The 18756-nt window shown below is 35.5% G+C and overlaps 1 protein-coding gene, 1 long non-coding RNA gene and 1 pseudogene across 5 annotated transcripts; all 3 read left to right on the top strand.

The window, feature by feature from the left end:
* The first annotated feature begins 5569 nt into the window (after nt 1-5569).
* Nucleotides 5570-6248, top strand: LOC113060701 (uncharacterized). Its single transcript, XR_003278284.1, has 3 exons — nt 5570-5781; nt 5883-5977; nt 6152-6248. It is a non-coding gene; the product is annotated as an uncharacterized LOC113060701 (long non-coding RNA).
* A 557-nt stretch (nt 6249-6805) lies between these two features.
* LOC113060303 (GPN-loop GTPase 1-like) lies at nt 6806-7979 on the top strand (annotated as a pseudogene).
* Nucleotides 7980-12296: 4317 nt separating this feature from the next.
* LOC113060700 (stathmin-4-like) lies at nt 12297-18548 on the top strand. Of its 4 annotated transcripts, XM_026229824.1 has the most exons (9): nt 12571-12789; nt 13443-13561; nt 13908-14127; nt 15670-15728; nt 15836-15931; nt 16107-16312; nt 16883-17074; nt 17325-17342; nt 18005-18548. In XM_026229824.1, the coding sequence occupies exons 4-9, from the start codon at nt 15716-15718 to the stop codon at nt 18011-18013; spliced, it is 534 nt and encodes a 177-aa protein (XP_026085609.1). In that variant the 5' UTR covers nt 12571-12789; nt 13443-13561; nt 13908-14127; nt 15670-15715; the 3' UTR covers nt 18014-18548. The 4 variants fall into 4 exon arrangements, with proteins under 4 accessions (XP_026085608.1, XP_026085606.1, XP_026085607.1 ...); XM_026229823.1 differs by lacking the exon at nt 18005-18548 and having other exon boundaries at nt 12297-12789; nt 13949-14127; nt 17325-17998; XM_026229821.1 differs by lacking the exon at nt 18005-18548 and having other exon boundaries at nt 12297-12789; nt 17325-17998.
* The last annotated feature ends 208 nt before the right edge of the window (nt 18549-18756 follow it).

Here is an 18756-nt window from a genome sequence, read left to right as displayed (position 1 = left end):
CAATTAGAAAGTCTTACTAACTAAACAAAAAGTCCTACTATCAAATCTGAGGGTAAAAAAAAAAAAAAAAAACATGATTGAATCTGAACCACCTTTAAGGGAGTTTCATTGATGTCAGATGTGTTCGGGCTGAAATAATTACATTTTATGGAACAGAGTCTGGTGTAAAAGTGAGAAAACCTCTGGAAATACATCCAAGCGCAGGTTAGGATATAGTCAAACTTTCCGCCCCTCAAAAAGCTCCGAAAATGAGATCCGAGAAGCTCCTGAGACAAAAAAACAAGGGAAATCTCAGTCAAAACACGAGCAAAGTGAAGTGAGTGTTGTGTTTTTCTTTTGCTAAACTGTGGAGAAAGTCCCGCTCAAGCAGCTGTTAGGAAATTCCCTGGTATTAACAAAAGGTCCTCACGTATGATGAATTTTGCATCATTACTTCACATCTCTGCCTCGCCATCTGTTTGGACAGCTTGAGTGCTTCCTGTCTGTCATTGTGCAATACGTGAAGGAGTTTTGAAGGTGCAGTAATAGAGGAAGAGAGAGAGGCCATGCTGAAAAGCATGTAGCTTCTATATATCATGCCTTTTCCTATCCACCCATCACGTGAGGGTAATAGTTTCATTGAAAATTACTTGTAAATATCCTGTTTGATCATAGGTTAAGTGTGTGGAGAGAAGGAATTATGGCTTCCTGTACTGCACAAGAATTGTAAAATCCTGCTACATGCTGAAACTGACAGCGAGGATACTAGAGCAGACGGCAATGAATGTGTCATCATTACAGACTTTTTCTTGTAGCCGTTTCCGATGATAATGCTTACTACAAAACAAAAGCGCTGAGTCAGCCAGAAAGAGATCTGGCACATGCAGCCTGGCTACAGTTTGTATCTTTCATTGTGCAATGAGATGTTATAAACACACTTACTGTTCAAGCCTAGCTGTGACATTTCACAGTGACCACGACAGCTCACAGACCACCACTGTCAAGCTTCGAATATAGGACACAAAAGCACAGTCTATATCATCATTTCTAAGTCTTCTGAACCTAGCTTTGTTTGAGAAACATAAAAACGAATGGAGCAGGTGTCTTATGAATCTGACACATACTGTTCCATGGACGAGTGCCTCCCACCATCAAGAGAAAATAACTAGTTTACATGTAAGGATATGCAACTAGTCCAGTATCAAATAGCACCTCTTAAGGAAGCAATTAGATATATTTGATTCTGAGATTTCTCAAAACGCTCAAGGTCAAACAACATGAGTGCATGAGTGCAAACACACGAAACAAGGGTTGCTATGAAGACAAAATGTATTTTGTACAGTGCGAAGGCCTTTATATGCAATGATGGCATATTTATTTTCATTGCAGTTCTATTGCACTTACATTTGGCTGTTTGCCGACTATGACTTCAGTGCTTCCATCATAGCTGGGAAAGTTTGGAAATCCCTGCCTCAGACACAGCCTAAGTATGAACTTGTTTCAATACAGCATATTTAAGGTTATATTGATGGGTGTTATGCACCTTCTTTTGGTATCACCCTACTGACATTATTATTAACACTTCTGCACTGTATTTGTGAAAACAAAACTTATAACTTGCACAAAGTAAAGGCAAATTTAAGGATATTAATTAGATTTCACTCAGAAATTGCAAGTAAATTTCACAGTCATAAATAAACTTTACATTTTGAAAGACTGAAATAGTATTTCCTTTTTAAAACTCTTTTTTTTATTGACAACTTTAAATAAAGCATTTGTGGAGAACCAATATAGATATATATATATAGATTATGAAAATCACATTAAAATCTGCCTGAGTCTGTGAGATGTTGTTACATTTAGTGCAGGACTCATGTTGATATACGTCTGTTATCTTTGAAAGTCTTTTGGAGGTCTTTCTGTGATCATGGATGAAAGGTCACCAGTAGAAGCTTTTCATTTTCCCTTAGATTCTTCACTAGACAACACGTTTGTTTTGACTGTCCCCAAAACCTGATTAAACTGACAAGAACTTTGAGCTCTGAAAAGAGTCCCGTAGAGGCCGTAAGTCTGAGATCAAATGGAAACTGACATCACCTAAATGGGGTTTAAGTTCACGACCTGTACCCACAAAGTCAACCCTGCAAGAGTGCCATGTCAGCCACAAACCAATATTGGCATCCAACAAGACTTATCTAGGCAAGCATCAGTATTGGTTTCTAATCTAAACCACATTTTGTTGGTGCTGCAGATAAAAATGATATGTGCAATGGCAATTTTGACAATTACTGTTTCTCACACTTGTATTGCCATTGAATTAAACAGCTATAGGTTTTCTCTATGCTTTAGAGGTCACATTAGATCTATATGCAGCAAATGAAATAAATGATAAGCAACAAAGGAATACAACATTCAGTATCAGATTCACTTGAGAGGGATCTTCTTCCTCACTCTGGATCGTTCATAATGAATTTAAACCACATGCACATTTCTTTTTTCATTACTCAGAGTGTTATAACCAGAGGGGTCTCTGAAAGGAGCCATCAGAATGTGTCTCGCTGTAATCGTGCGCATCTGCAAAGCACGTTTAGAATGCAAATGATCTTTTAAACAAAGCCACGGATGCATTAAGTCCAAAAGAAATCCTTAATTTAATCTATTTCGTATTTTCGGTGTGTTTAGAGAGGATATTCCAAAACTATAAATATTGGATGCAACATGGATCAGGATTGTGTGCAAACAAGGCAAAGGAAATTGTTCTCAGTGTGTTAAACAAATTAAAGATTCGCTTCATAAGAAAACAAACCAAATTTGCTATCAACAAAACGAAATTTTGTGATGTTAGTGTTTAAAACAAAAAGAAAGCAATTCGCCAGTGCGCTAAAAAAATACAAATAAACATCATTCAAGATACAGTAGTGCCAAATTGGCCTAAAACTATTAAAAAACATTTTATTTTCCTCAGAAATTGCTTCAAATTTTTTATTATTTTTATTATTTTTATGCTTTTTAAACTAAATATTATAAGAACTATATAGAAAAAAAAAGATAAAATAAAATCATTGTGAAATATTGTAAGAAAAAAATGTATTAAAAAATAGTAATGAATGAATGAATGGGTTGTAAATTTAGCCCTAAATGATTCTGTTGTGTATATTTAGATATTTTACTGGAAAACTAGACAAAAGTTCAAGGTGACACTTTCTTGTATGAACAATGTCCTTGAAACGTCCTCTATGAACAATGGATATGATTTTTGAAAAATTATATCAGCAGATACTGCGCAAAAAAAAAAAAAAAAACATGGTTAAGTATGGCAGAAAACATTCCCACAGTAGATAATGGCAAGTCATGTTCTTGACATTTCACCCGAATGCTGAATGTTGGCCAAAAGAGACGTCAAAGGTCTCAACATGGGACACAACCCACCCAGAAACAAAAAAAAGATACAAAAGCTGTCACTGGGACAGTCCCTTTGAAAAGATACAGCTTTCTTTACCCCAAAGGATTTATCTTAGTACCTTAATGATACATACTTTTACTGTGTGCATATTAGTAGGCCTACCTTTTGCAAAAGGTACCACCCCAGTGACAGCTTTTGTACCTTTTATCCTGAGAGTGTATAAACTACTCCTGCCAACAGTCTTTAAAAGTGAGATCAGTAAATAATAATAAATCTGTTATCAGAAACACCATGAAAAGACTACTAATGAAGCTGCTGAAATGTGAACAAAGTTTGTCGGTCATCAGTGGTTGCTGAAGAAAGTGTTAACAGAACTAAACACTGGAATATTTTTATCTTGGATTTACTGACAGTATTCTGATTGGTTGGCTATTCGCTGTTCTAAAAGTGTAGCATATAAAGGTTTTGCAAGTACACCAAGTTTGATGTCATTTATAGTCTGTCTACTCCTACTCCAAGAATATGAAGCAAGCTTACGGTGTCTAGAAGCTCATCCAGAGCCTCCAGCCCTTACACCTTTATGTAAAGAAACTGTCGTTGACAGACACAACTGAATAAACCTGTTAAATGATACACACAGACCATGTTAACGTGGCTTTCTGCAGTTCTGTTCTTATAGAGGAATGTCTAGTGTAAACTGAAAGCCCTGTGCACAAACCATGCGCTCAGAAGACTCGGTCTGTGTTAATGCAGCCCTGACATGAGGAAAAGCAGAGCCAAATGGAAAAAAAAACACCAAGGGTTCATGTTTTTGTTGATAGCTACATTCAATACATACATATTTATTTATTAAGGCTTTTTTTTCTTTCGTCTTTTGGAATGCAATATGATCCAGATACTTCACTGACAGTTTTCGTGGTTCATATAAATATAAAAAATATATAAACTATTTTAAACTAGAGCAGTCTGTCACGTTTTCTAAAATCAAACAAATCCTATTGAATCTGCTTCCATCTAGGGGTCGTAAGTAGCAACGACAGGATGTTTTTTTACCCTCCTTTTACGCCAGTACACATTACTTTATTAATGTCTATGGCGACTGCGGCGAAATCCAAAGCTTGAATTAATTTATGATGGGCTATATCTATATATAATTTCTTGTTCCACCAGAGGCTCACAGTTTACCTGCACATCAAGAAAACTCATCCACATGTTATCAAACTAGACACTGCAGTTAATGATGTCCCTTTTCCAACCAAAATTGGTATCTGTTACTGTTACGATGCTCAGAACGATCACGTGACTGACTACGTTAATACACGACATAAAACGTATGAGTGACGTAGTTTTAAAAACAAATGTAAAAATCCAAATTCATTTAATACATAATTTTTAGTGATTTTACAACATGCGTAAACTGACAAAAGCAACTTTTGTGTTTGTTAGAATAAAATAAATATATTAAAATACTAATAAAAAATAAAAAGTGATTTTAAAACCCAACTGAGTTTGCAGTCTGATTGGTCACTGTGTGAAAGCAGTGAAGTTTCGCTCAGGGTTATTTCACTGATTAAAACACTGGACAAAAAGACATCTTTGGTTTTTATTTTGAACAAATGTTCGTGATTGGTGTGCATCTTGTTTATTACATTAATGTCAAAGATCAAGTCTTACTGTGTTTTTCCTTGCAGATATCAGAGACAATTACAAGGAAGTCATGAAACAGAATCCTTTCAGTGTGAAATGTTATTTAAACTTTAACTTTACAAAAGATTTAAGCTTATTCAAGCACACTTTCAAGGAAAACCTGAAATATCAGTGAATTGTAAATTTGATTTACTGCCCCAGACAAGTAACATACATTCAACTCTTAAAAATGCATGACATTTCCATAGCTAGTTGCTTTCTTTCTTTCTTTCCTTTTTTTTCTTTCTTTCTTTCCTTTTTTTAACAATGGCGTTATGCTCAGCTTTCATGCTATTTTAGATATACATTACTTTTAGTCTATGAAATCATATTTAAAAATCCAGTGAATCACAAATGACTGAAAACTGGTTTAATTGAATTTCATATGAGTGGATTGTCTTGGACTCTCATACAGATATGATTTAGGTCCAAATAGAGAAATCGTCACATCTCTCAACCTGTTTTCGACAAGATTTGATCGCACTTGAAAAATCCAATAGATGTCACTGTTTTAACAGTTATTGACATTGATAGTTTATTGAGAAAAATTAAAGCAACCATCAGTAAGTTTGTGTTCAGTAGATTTGGTGATACCCATATATTTTGTTCATCCATGCAGTCTCATGCATGAAATATTATTGTTAATTGACACTCCTGGGCAAATAGAGGTGTTCACATGGTCTGCATCTGGAACCATCATAACTGAAGCACTGGTATGTGACTGTTACTCTTAGTCGTGATTATTTTTACTGTGGATTTCTTACATTTGCATTGCTTCATTTGGAGTTTAAACATTATAAAGTTTCCTTTCTAGGCCTCTTCTTTTCCCTGTGTGGTTATTTATGTGATGGACACATCTCAAAGTGTAAATCCAGTCACCTTTATGTCCAACATGCTCGATACCTGCAGGTCAGTGTCTGAGAATTGTTTTTTATTTCTTGTTCATTGGCAATATTTTTTCAGTAGTGTACTTCTCCACTTCTTAGTGTTACATTCACACTGTATAATTCAGTGTTATGAAAGTTATGTCATCATTTCAGAAGCTCTTACCAAAATATCTTGTTTTGTTGTTTTTTTCTCCAGCATTCTCTAGACTAAGCTACCTTTCATAGTCGTCATGAACAAGGTAATAATGATAATAAAACTGTCATGCTAATTTTAATGGTGAATGGCCAAAGCAAGATGACTAATGTACATACTGTACAAGCAAATTAGATGTTTGCAGTATTTATTAAATATACTAACAGTTATTTTATTCATATTAATTTTTAAACAAAATGAATTCTAAATAAATAATAACAAATATAATTAATAGGCAATTTATGTTTATTGGTATTTATTATTGACATATTAAATATATTTAGTATACTATTTATATTGTTCTGAATTTTGTATGAATACAGTTTCTGTTCAAAAGATGAGATGGCAGATATTATCCTTTAATAAGGCCTTTGGTGGATAACGCATCTTCATCTTCTATGAGCATGTTTTTAGTTTTGAATGGAACAAATCAGTGTAAGCCATTTGTTTCATAATGTTAAACTATCTAGCACAACATGTATTTTTCTGTATCTTTACCAAAAAGCTGCACTTCAGAAAGAATCAAAATGAAAATAAAATTGATTTTGAATGGGTTGTTTTAGAATATTGAATTAAATTTACAATTGTATATGTTTTTATTGCACTTATATCTTAGTTTATTATAATGCTAATAGGAGCAGTTTCCTTTTAATTTGAATGATAGTGATGTATGTGTTGTTAAGGGCAATAAACATATATGTTTAAAGATAAATGAATGCTTTTCTGCAAACATTTGATGCGTTTTACTGTCTTGCAGAGACTATCGTCCTGAATATGAACGTCTGCACAGAGAGTTGGTGAGTAATCACTGATGTGGGCTGATGAACTTCATAAATCAACTGGCCATTCCACAAATATCCATCACTTATTAAATTATATATGTTTTTGTTGGCACTTTGTAATTTATTTATTTCATTTGAAAGGCAAATAAAAATCTCCCTTTTTTCGTTCCATAGGAAATGGTCAAGTCTGACTGTTATTAATGTATTCATCTCATACTCAGGCTGAAGCTCAGAGTCAGAAACAACCGGAGCAGTTGGAACGCCTTCGGAAGGACATGAGAGGAGTTCCCATGGAAACTGCAGTTCCTGTTGGTACATTCATTCAGAACGGTCACGTCTCTGTTCATTCATTAATAAAAGAGATTGAAGAACTCTTCACATATATATTAAAAAAAAACTTTTGCACAGTATAGTGTATATTTTACCTGAATTGCTCTTAGAACAGATGTATATCATTTTATGCAATCAGCTGGTCTTTGATCCTTCACTGGCATTGTCTCCAAAAATATGTGCCCTGTATACACTGTCACATATGGATATTTTACTCTTCAGATGCCCCAGAACTTGGTGGGCCCAGTGACCTCATCTTTACCCACTGCAACCCTGATGAAGCTGAGGAAGACATAGACAGTGATGACATCGATCGCATGGGTGAGGATACTTCAAATAGCCCGTACAGAACCATAATCACTGCCACACCATGTAACACTGATGTTTATGATGTCACTTTTTCCCCAACAGTCATAGAAGAAAGTAAAGAGGCCGGTGCTTTCAAAAACTTTCTGAAGGAGAGAAGGGAAATAAATAGTGCGAGTGCGCAACAGGAAGTCAAAGTGAAGGCGGGAAACTTGCATTGTGTATGTGTCAACATACTTGAGTTTGGCCCCTGAACACTAACTTTTTTTGAAAGACATACGTTTTTCATAAATCTGCTTGTATTCTGTAGTTGTGGCCATCAGCTAGTCTGCACTGAGATTTCAGATTTGCAAATGAATGAATTTGTAAAAACAGTCTTTTGCATCATGCACGGATTAAGAACATCATTAGTTTAAAAAGCAAATCCAACATAGATTTGAATATCTTGGGTCACCACTGAACATGTATTCAAACAAATACATTCTGAAAAATGTCAGAAAAAACTTTGTATTCTTTTGCATAATATATGTATCTATGCTCTATAATCTTATTTGTCTGTTAATAGAAATGCTTTGTATTTCTTAACCTGGAACAGAAACCAAAATCTGAAGTTTTTCTTCATGTACCTTTAACATTTCTATGATGGGAAATAAAATATTTTTATATATGTATATACAAGATCTGCCTCGCTGCAAACTTACTTTGTCTATTCATAATGTTTTATTTGAAGAAGCGTTCAGCGTCTTCATATTTAATGGAGCAGAGTGTGTGCTGAGATGATGGGTGGGCAGAAGTGGTTTTGCAGCCATATTGCACAGGGATCCAGTGGGTGAAGTGAGACTGTGGGATACAGATTCACGCCTTTAGCCCCTCTGTTTCATGAATTAAGATGAAATACCACTCAGTTTGGTATTCAAGTATTTTGAAGACTTTGAATGCAAGTACTGGAGAGGTAAAGGAAAATCAATTTTCAGAGGAAACAACATATATTTCCTGTTCTGTTGTTCACAGTATATGTGCTAGAACGACCATTTGCATGCAGAAACTGCATTCAGCTATTAAATTAGTTAAGTGATGCTTCACGACTGGCTTATTATTCACAAATTAAAATACCTGCAGACAGTCTTAAATTCATAAAGTTATGTCATTAAGGTTTTCTTACACTGCAAAAATGCTTGCTCAGTTTTTTGGTACATTTACTTCGGTTAAGAGTGTAAATATTCAAGCTTACGCTATTTATTTTAGTAAAATTAATAAGTACTGGAGATCTGTTGGAAGCTGTATTTTCAAACTTTATTAATACAACTTCTTGTGTGCTGCCTGGACATTTACATTAAGAGATGTTTTAATGTGTTCCCTTCTATTTATTCATTAGGTGGTTTTCCTTTGATTTTAAAAAGGTCTTTAAGAGTTAAATTTACTTTCATCAAACCTGCAGAAACACACAGATAAGGATATTTTTAGAGTATGGCTGCTTTAATATTCTGCATCTTTCTCAGAGGAATTGCATTAATTGAAAGGTAATTTTCTCATTATTAAGAGCTATACTCGATGCATCCATGTCTGTCAGACTCTTAACTTTAATCTGTAAGTTTATAGAAGGGAGTAGTCGTGAACCGATGTGAGCATGCTTTCTCTGTGTAGGTGACTCATCACATTCTGAGGCATGTAGGTTGTGTTGCAAACCTAAAAACGGCAGATGCCTTTGGATTTTCACAGAGCGTGAGTCACTATGTGGTTGAGTTTACCAAAGCTCAATCTTAACACCCTTTTATGCTGTCGCCACACACACACACACATATTAGCTGAACATAAAAGAGGAAAGGATGAGTTGAATGGAAGCGGGAAGTGTCAGGACGCCTACTATAATTGCATGTCTGGAAGGAAGAACATTGCCTGGTGAGATTTAAAAGTCAGTCTTAACTGGCTTGTACCGGTCTCTGGTTGTTCTTCTGTGTTATCACTGTTAAAGATCAAAGAGGTATTTTGTCATTGTTCATTCATAGACACCACTGCACTGCATGGATGGCAGTAATACTGTAAAATACTGTACTGTGCATGCACTTTATGAGCAACAAATGCTTTTCCAGAGAGGCATGCATTTTTACTGCTTGCTGTATACTGTGTGGTATACAAGAAATACTGAATAACTCATAAAATAAAGAGTGTAATTGTAAATATGCAATGATTCAAATACTAGCATCTTACATTATTGTCACTTGACCTAATGTTTTGTACATTTTTCCCCAAGCAGTCTACTTATCATCTCTGATAAAAAAAAAAAAAAAAAAAAAAATTAATTAGCATTTACAAGAAAATAAAATTGTGTCAGTGTGTCTTTGGTAGCATAATTTAATAAGAAGTCTAAAAAAATAAATGTCAGATATTGCAGCTGATATAAGTTTTGGTTCATTTGTCAAGTCAAGTCATTGTATTAGTGCAGTGTATACATGTTTTGGGAAACAGACAATCTGTATTCTGTGCATGAAGAAAATTCACTTGTAATGTTCAGAAGTAGTGCAGAAATATCAACATACAGTCTTTCATTTCACAAGATTGGTGGACTGGAGTTGTGTGGGTTACTTGTGGATTACTCTGATGCATTAATCAGTTTTTTGGACCCATTCACTGCAGAGGACCCATAGGTGAGCAAGGGATGTAATATTACATTTCTCCAGATTTGTTCTGATCAGGAAACAAACTCATCTATGTCTTGTATGATCTGAGAGTGAGTAACATTTCAGCATATTTTTGTATTTAGCTGAACTATTTATGCCATTGTGGACCATTTTAAAACCAAAATGTCACTACCAAGGGAAAAAAAAAGCATTTATGGATTTTTTAATTTTAATTTTTTCAAATCATGATTAAATTACTTACTGTACTAAATTATAATGATCGTAGTATAGTAAATATCAAGTGCTACACTTAATAGTGAAGTATGGTAAAGTAGTATGCTTGATTGAAAATTCAGAAAAATCACATTTATTTACACAGGATGAAAATGGATGCCATTTACTGAATTAAACATGCAGTGCCTCATGAAGTCGTGACAACAATAGTAGCACACTACTGTTTGAAATATTTATCAATTATTGTAAATATTTTTAAGAAATGGTGCTATACGGTATACACCATGTTCCATTTTCAACACGCACAATGTCTTTATTTTTTATGACTGTATGTGATGTCATCATCTTTTGTTCTCTGTTTATTGTAAGTAAACAGCACATCTAAGCATGTAGATTGGTTTTGACCGTAAGCCCAGGCCAGAGAGATACTGACATCCAGAGTTAAAAGCTATGAGTCATGCAGCACGCGACCATTAGAGTGATGTCATGTCCTGAGTTTAGAGCCTGCAGATATGACCAACTCTCACATCACACATCACACTATCCAGAGCACCTAGAATACAGAATCAGATCACGTACAGCTTTGACTTATTAGTTTAAATGCCAAATGCTTTACAGCTACAAATGATGCCTAATGGATTGTAACATTTGGACAAGTGGATTGAATGTCAGAACTGCAGAAGAAAAATAGTGTTCCAATGACCCAAACGTAAATTCTATATAAATCTCAAACATAAATCGACTTGATATTTATAAAACAACACTCAGCAACAAATCTACATTATTGTTGACCTTGATGTATGCCACTGTGGACAGTTTTGAGACCAAAATACAACTTCACTACTAGAAAATAACCAAACCATTTGTGCATTTTTGACTCAAAACAAAGCACGAATTATTCACTATTTTGCTCTGTATTATTCAGGAGGGGTGTGCCAGAATGAGCTCATCACAGTATATTCTATTATAATTTAACTAGAGCACCATGATATTCCTCTTAAGCAAAGTGTGCCCATCAGTCATTCTGCCACAAAGTATCACAAGCAATTAGACTGATGTCAGAATATTGAACTGCAGCTGTGCTTTATTGTGTATTTTGTATGAAGTACAGCATGTAATGAGATAAAAAAAAAATGAAAAGGCTTAATATAGCAGAAAAAAATTTGAAATAATTATTAGTACTGTTTGTTTTATATAATAAGTGCTGTTTGCTAAACTTAGCATCCCTATTCCTATAATCCTATACATTTATTTATTTGTTCCCAGTCAAATATGGTCAACAATTACAGGCTTGTTAAAAAATGCTTGTAAATCACTTGTTATGCTATATTACCAGCAAATCTTGAATTCATTATTTTTTTATTATAGGCCTCATTCATCTCATGTTTGAGTGAAAACTGTATTATTTGTGGATCATTTTGCAACTCTCAGCTCCAAAAACTAGAATCCATCAGTTCCAAAAAGAAATACAAGGCCTCGGATAATTGAAAGAAAATAAGTAGAGAATTTTTTTTCTTCAGTATTTGGTAATAATTTACAGAATTGAGAAATTTATAAGCATTTTTTAATGGGATGGGGGGGGGGGTGATCAGCCCAGTTGTGAGCCAAATTGCATTTAGTCCAATGCATTAACATTAACTGGGATTTTCTGGAAAGAGAGAATCACCTCTAGAATACAACACGAGAAATATATATAATATAAAAACAATTTTAATTTGCCCATTTTAGCAACAGTTCTGTTCACCGTAGCAACAAACATTAAGATAAGATTTATATATTTAAATAAGAACATACGCTAAGAACATTTACGCTAAACAAAAAAAGGAAAAAGGAAAAAAAAAAAAATGGTATGGTATGGTTTGTTTGTATGCATGATTAGCTTCTTCATCATCGTCATCATCATCACTGCCTGTCAAGTCAGATGTGAACTGGAAATTGTATCATTCTGACTAGAGAATCCAGCGCACCGCTCCTGATTGGCTGGAAATGACATCATAGCAGGTTTACCAGTGATGATCAGGCTTTCCTTGCAGGCACATTGTTTTTCTTCACTACACCCCCCAGCCTTGTCTTTTCAGTCCCACTTTGTCGCTCAGCAAAGGATTTTGGTGCACCTTTTGTGAACAATTCCCAGTATACATTCTTTTTTTGTCCTTCCTGTCTCTGTTAATCAGTTGCAGGACCTCGTTTGCTGCATCCTTTGCTCTGTTGCCATGTGGAAAACCCTGTATGCGTGCACACGAATCTCCACCTAACAGACAGCTGGATGACATCATCGCTATAGCACTGCCGTCTCCCCTCCCCCTGCGGCCCCCTTCAGTGATCACATCCAACATATACACAACCCAATGCTCAGCTCCAGCTTATATGGGTGGGTGATCCTTTCTTGCACAAATTATGCACTTATATATAATTTCATTGTATTGTTAACTGCAAAAATTTTATGCAATCTTTTGTTTAGCATTTACCCATGTGCACTGAGTTTCTTTGTTCTATTCACTAAATAAAGACATTACATCTCGGTTTAAGATATATGTAATTTAGTTTCATCTGGTAGGGTAAATGCCTGACATCAGTGTTCTACTGGGAAATAGGTACAGTGTGTTCTGTTCTGCATATTCAACATTCATGTCAGACCGCTGGGAGTATTTCCACCTGCCTGAGAGACCTCGCAACTGCAAACAGGTTCATATAAGCGCCTTATATGGATGCTGAAATCATCAAAGAGTTCCCTGCATATTACTAGCCACATTAACACAGCAGGAGAATATTGCTGACAGTCCTGCATCTGAACTTGTTCTAAACTTGTATGATTTTCTTTCTCTGTTGAACATAAAAAAAGACATTTTGAACATTTATGCAGGCCATATTCGAGCCTCTATGGAAAACTACTGTGTGAACACTGACAGTGTGAATTTATATGACAATTTTGGTTGTAAAATCATGTTTTTTAAATAAAAGGAATGCAATGTTTTACAAGCTGTGTTTGAAACTGTAAAAACACCATTAACTGATTTGGCACAGGACCAGAGCAACAGATGGGCCATTGACAGACTGTTCAAACAGGCCCGGTCTGCCCAAGTCCAGGCGAGCATGCTGGCAAGGTTGCTGTGTCATAGTCATCAACGAGACCTCAGCCATGAGTGAGTGAGAAGATGACACATAAATCCCCGTCCTCCTCCGTTTTTAGACATGACATTTCGAGCAGCTCCCAAAACCAGACAGAGCTGGTTTAGCACACGATGCTGCACGTAATTCTAAACTGAAATGAACTAAAAAATGACATGTAAGAAAGCAAATTAAAGCAATCTCCATGCTAATTTTGTTAGCTCCTGTAGACAGATTTCCATAATAAAATATTAAACCAAAAAATTAAATTCTATACTTATATTATGCAATATTTCTTGCCATTTTTTAAAAAATGAAGCAAAAATAATGTTCTTCTGCATAAAGCTGCAAAATATATGCCCCTTCTTTCTCTGAAAACAGCTTTCAACAAAGAGTTAACCACCCCCTATCTGCACTCCCAGCCATTCCAGCCCATCAGGAGCCTGCATCCCTTTCGACCAATCACGGTGCTGGGAGGTGATGTCATGCTTTATCTAGCAGAGGTGGTGCTGATGCTGCCAGGTTGAGCATCCAAACAGCAGCAGACTGTCGGACTGAACGTGAGGGAAGGACTCCGACAGAAGATCACAGCACTCTGTTGGTGAGTTAAGTAATATTATATATCATATCAGTTGTTTACTGTATTATTCTTTTGCAGGAAAAAAAGGAGACTGCTGACTTCTGTTGGACTAAAGTTTCATTCACTATAGCAATTTCCATTAATTCTATTTTTGTTCTGGTTCTAGTAGCGCAGAAATGTAGTTTGGCATTCCTTGTTAATTATGTTGCATTGCAGATTTGCATGCTTTCAAGAATTAGCGCATTCAGTCGAGGTTATTAGACTTATCTATATGCATAAATGCATATGTAAGCATGATTTTACTGGGATTTACATCAACTGTCTTATTGACATATCAGAATAAATATAGCAAATAAAATAGTGGTCACATGATATTGTGCTTAAAAATTATGTTAGTTTAAAGAAAAGATGTGCACTGCATAGTGCAGAGTACATTGTATAGTAGTGCAAGGTGAAAAACAGCTAGGACCTGCAGTGAGCGTGCTAGTCTGCACTGTGGGTGGTACTGAGAGGTGAGATTGAGCATGTAAGTGTGCAAAAGGCTATGGCCCCTTCATAGAGCGGCACTTCCTTCGCTTTCAAACCAACAAGCGTTTATTCCGATCAGAAGCATCAGAAGGCAGTGGGAGGTTGAGAAAGTGACTTGCTTTGCAAGAGCTGCAAACAGTTGCATGTGAAATATGTATTTGTTTAAGGTAGACAACAGTGCTGTTGAGTTGTGTTTCAAAGCATTTATTATTTATTATATAGATGTATTGCTGTCATTAATAAAACAGGAGGGTTTTTCATTTTGTGTGCAAGCAGTGTGACAAGAAATATGATGCACATTGTCTTATAATGGCCTACAGAATCAACATTTTTGCTCTTTATGCTATCAATTGACTACTTAAAGTGTTGAAATGGTTTATAGTATAAACCCATGCACTGATTATGTAAAAAGGTTTCAAAGGAGTTAGCGGGTGCAGAGATCGTGAGCGTGGGAAATGAGGGGGCACAGCGAGGGCAGAGGCAGGATGAACGAGAGAGACTGATAGAGAAGGCGCGTGGGCTGAGAGACGATCATAAATCCTGAGCAAACCAGATTCATGTTCTCTTTCGTGAACGATTGCCATCAAGTATACTTCTATTGAATTGATTTGTTCCTTGCATTGTTTTGTGGATTCAAATAGATTTGATATAGTATGCATAATCCTTTGTGCTCAGATGTAGCTGTGTGATTTTCTTACACTGCAAACAAATCATTTACTTCAGGATTTTTTTGTTGTTATCTTTTTGAAAAAAAAAAAAATCTAACCAGTATCTAAAAATATGTAAATTTCTTCTGAGAATATATGGTAATGACATTTTTTAATATATCTTTATTTCATTATTATTATTTCCTTTTTTTTTTTTTAGGCATGAACCTTTTTAATTATGCTTAAAACAAAAACAGAGTGAAGGTTTGATTTGGGCTTGTTATTTTATAATCTTTGCTTGTGGGACCTTTATGTGAGGACAAAGACATATCCAGAGGAATCGATCGACTGTAGTTTCTGATTACATCATCTTTTCTCTCTCCTGCAGGATCAGCTCAGTTTGAAACGCCTCAGAGGACTCAGAAAAAGGAAAGATGACTCTTGCAGGTACGTGTACATTTACCTGCTGGTTTAATGGAGCTGAAGGAATGATGTGTGAGCACATGGCATCAGTGATGATGTTACCTCAAAATAACTCTGTCTCTCTCTTGCAGCATACAGAGAGAAGATGAAGGAGCTCCCTCTAGTGTCTTTCTTCTGCTCCTGCATCCTACCAAAGCCTCAGGAAAAGCCCACCAAGAAAACACAAGGTACCTTAAAGGCACCTTTAAAGGTCTCAAATTGAAAGTTGTTTCATGGTCAAGTGAATCTACAGTAAATGGAACATATTGTAATTACATCTGTTCTCATCCAGTCAAGTAGTTTCAAATTAGTTGCATTAATAAATAAATGTGTCAAATCAGTCATTGTTGATCTTCCGTTTAGATGTTGTGGACCTCAACCTGGGCATTATTAAAGACATGGAGGTGATTGAGTTAAACAAGAGGTCATCGGGCCAGGCCTTTGAGGTCATCCTCAGACCTCCATCTTTTGACGGTCAGAGGGAATTCCATCCCACTTTCCCACCTCGCAGCGACCCCTCCCTGGAGGAGATCCAGAAGAAACTGGATGCAGCTGAGGAGAGGAGAAAAGTAAGGAACAGTGATGATTTTTTATCTCAATTTTAATTAGTTAGTTGATGTCAGTAATCAGACATGTCTAATTATTATTGCTTTCACTTGCATATCTATAACTGAGATATAGTTTGGATTGCTAATCTGAACTGAAATAGATGCAAGACAACTTCAGACAGATGTTTAAAAGCTAAAACCTTTAAATAATTCTGTTTATTATAAATCATAAATATTATATTGTAAATAATATAGTATTATTTATTTACTATTATGGTCTTCTAATATTTTGCATTAGCTTTAGTTTTTATTATTGTAGTATTCATTTGGATTTTATTTTAAATTTGAATAATTTTTGTGCTTTTGTAATTATATATTTATATATATATACACTGTGTGTGTGTGTGTGTGTGTGTGTGTGTGTGTGTGTGTGTAGCCTTGATTTGTTTCTTTTCTTTTCTTTTCCCCTTATTTATCTAATATTTACATATATATTTTATTTTCAAATACTAGTAATGATTTTTATTTACAGTGTTTGAGTAAATATGCTTCTATCTGAGTCTCAATGAATCTTCTGAATTATCTCCTCAGTGTCAGGAAGCTGAACTTCTGAAGCACTTGGCTGAACAGAGAGAACATGAACGAGAGGTGGCCCAGAAAGCCATGGAAGAACACAACAACTTCATCAAGATGGCCAAAGAAAAGCTGGAGCAAAGAATGGAGATTAACAAAGAGAACCGGGAGGCCCACATCTTTGCCATGCTGGAACGTCTTCAGGAGAAGGTACAGTCTTTACATCCTAACCCATTTCCATTTCTAAAGTTGCAGTATTACTACTGCACCACTAATGGCACAAAAGGGAATTGCAATCTGCTCAACTGATGTCAGCATAAATTAAAGTTGAGACCATCTGAATATAACTTTTTTGTAAATAGGCATCCGTTTTGCGATTCCATTTGGTGCCACTAGGTTTTTTTTAGTTGAGATCGAGCTATAATTTAATAGTTCTTCTTTTTGTCTTGTGTTTTTCCAGGACAAGCATGCTGAGGAGGTGAGGAAAAACAAGGAACAGATGGAACTGGGTTGGCAGTAGAATGGCATGAATCAATAGCATTTCTTGTCCAGAATGTTCAAGAAAAAACAACCAAATAATGCATAGTGGGTCCTAGTCATGCAAAGAAAGGCTGTGTTTTGGTATTGGCAAAGATTCAAAGGCCTCTCATATGATATTTGCAGCTAAAGAAACAATATTCTTATGTCTACTGCCACACAAAATGCTGTGTATCATGGAAGTGGAATTGGGAATTAATTAGAAAAAGTGTGTCATTTTTTTAATCTTTAGTATATAATAGCTTTGGATGTCCTGATGGGATAAAGATAATGAACGACAAGGAAGATGAAAATTACCAAGATTGCATGCATTTGTGTTGTACGGCTGTGAACTAGCTGTTTGTGCATTCAAAGAGGTGATGTGTACTTAGTACTGTAGTTTGGCTATGTATTTTTGTGTCTTAGTGTCTGTTTCTTGTAATAGAGGAATCATTAGCAGAATATTTGTTAGTTACATTACAAATAGTGTATTAAATGTGGCCGAAATCAACAGTTTTAATGCTTGCATGGCACTTGATAAAACTTGTGAAAAGCCATTTGGTGTGTGACTGTGTGGCTTTTGTCCTGTTATTAATTGCTATATCTCTGAACTTTATGTTCCAGGTGCCTTGAGATCTTCTCACAACACTTGCTGATCATATGGGAGACCATTGACCAAAGGATTGACTATCACGCTGAGCTTTTTTAGCTTGGATCATAAGAGATTATGACTCTGAAACCAGATTATGATATCACTATATCATTGTAAGGTACGGTGGCCATGTTGTCAGATGAACAGACCTGGCTGGCCAGCAAAGATTGTGATGGAATCTGTACTACCTTAATCTGAGAAACGCAGAGATTGGTTTGTCTCTGCGATGAGCTTGTATGCCAATAGTGCCAAAAATGAGTGAATGTGAGTGGTAACGCTTTTGTGTTTATGAGTATCTGAATGACGTCTGGACGGTTTCATGTACTTTAAAACCCATGTGGATGCAGTCAGTTTGCCTTCTGTCCTGTCTTCAAGGCTCTATTTTTGGTAAACTGCTCAAGCTTTTGCCGCTGTACATACGTTCACTTGCCTCTTGATCAGCTGGTGTCTGATTTGGCTATATTCTGTACAGAAATTGTGATATATTTTAAAGGCAATTAAAAGAACTTCTGGTATAGCTTTGTCCTTGTGACTTCCTCATTATGGAGTTGAGTTTAAAAAAAAAAGACCATAAAAGCAATATTTGTCTTTTTTTTCTTGTTTATTGTGTCAGTCATATCCTTAAAAACACATTTGGATCAATAAATAAAAAGTTAATAATATTTGAATAAAAATATAATATAAAATAAAATCCAGTGACAATAAATACCATACATTTGAAACC

The sequence above is a fragment of the Carassius auratus genome, chromosome 42 (genome assembly GCF_003368295.1).
Source record: "Carassius auratus strain Wakin chromosome 42, ASM336829v1, whole genome shotgun sequence".
NCBI classification, from domain to species: domain Eukaryota; kingdom Metazoa; phylum Chordata; class Actinopteri; order Cypriniformes; family Cyprinidae; genus Carassius; species Carassius auratus.
Note: the sequence above shows the minus strand (reverse complement) of the source record. Positions and strands in the feature narration are given on the sequence as shown.

Coding starts and splice junctions, on each gene's coding strand:
- LOC113060700 (XM_026229823.1), top strand. Junction 16,313..16,882: donor CAGCTGAGGAGAGGAGAAAA/GTAAGGAACAGT, acceptor TTATCTCCTCAG/TGTCAGGAAGCTGAACTTCT. Junction 17,075..17,324: donor TGGAACGTCTTCAGGAGAAG/GTACAGTCTTTA, acceptor GTGTTTTTCCAG/GACAAGCATGCTGAGGAGGT.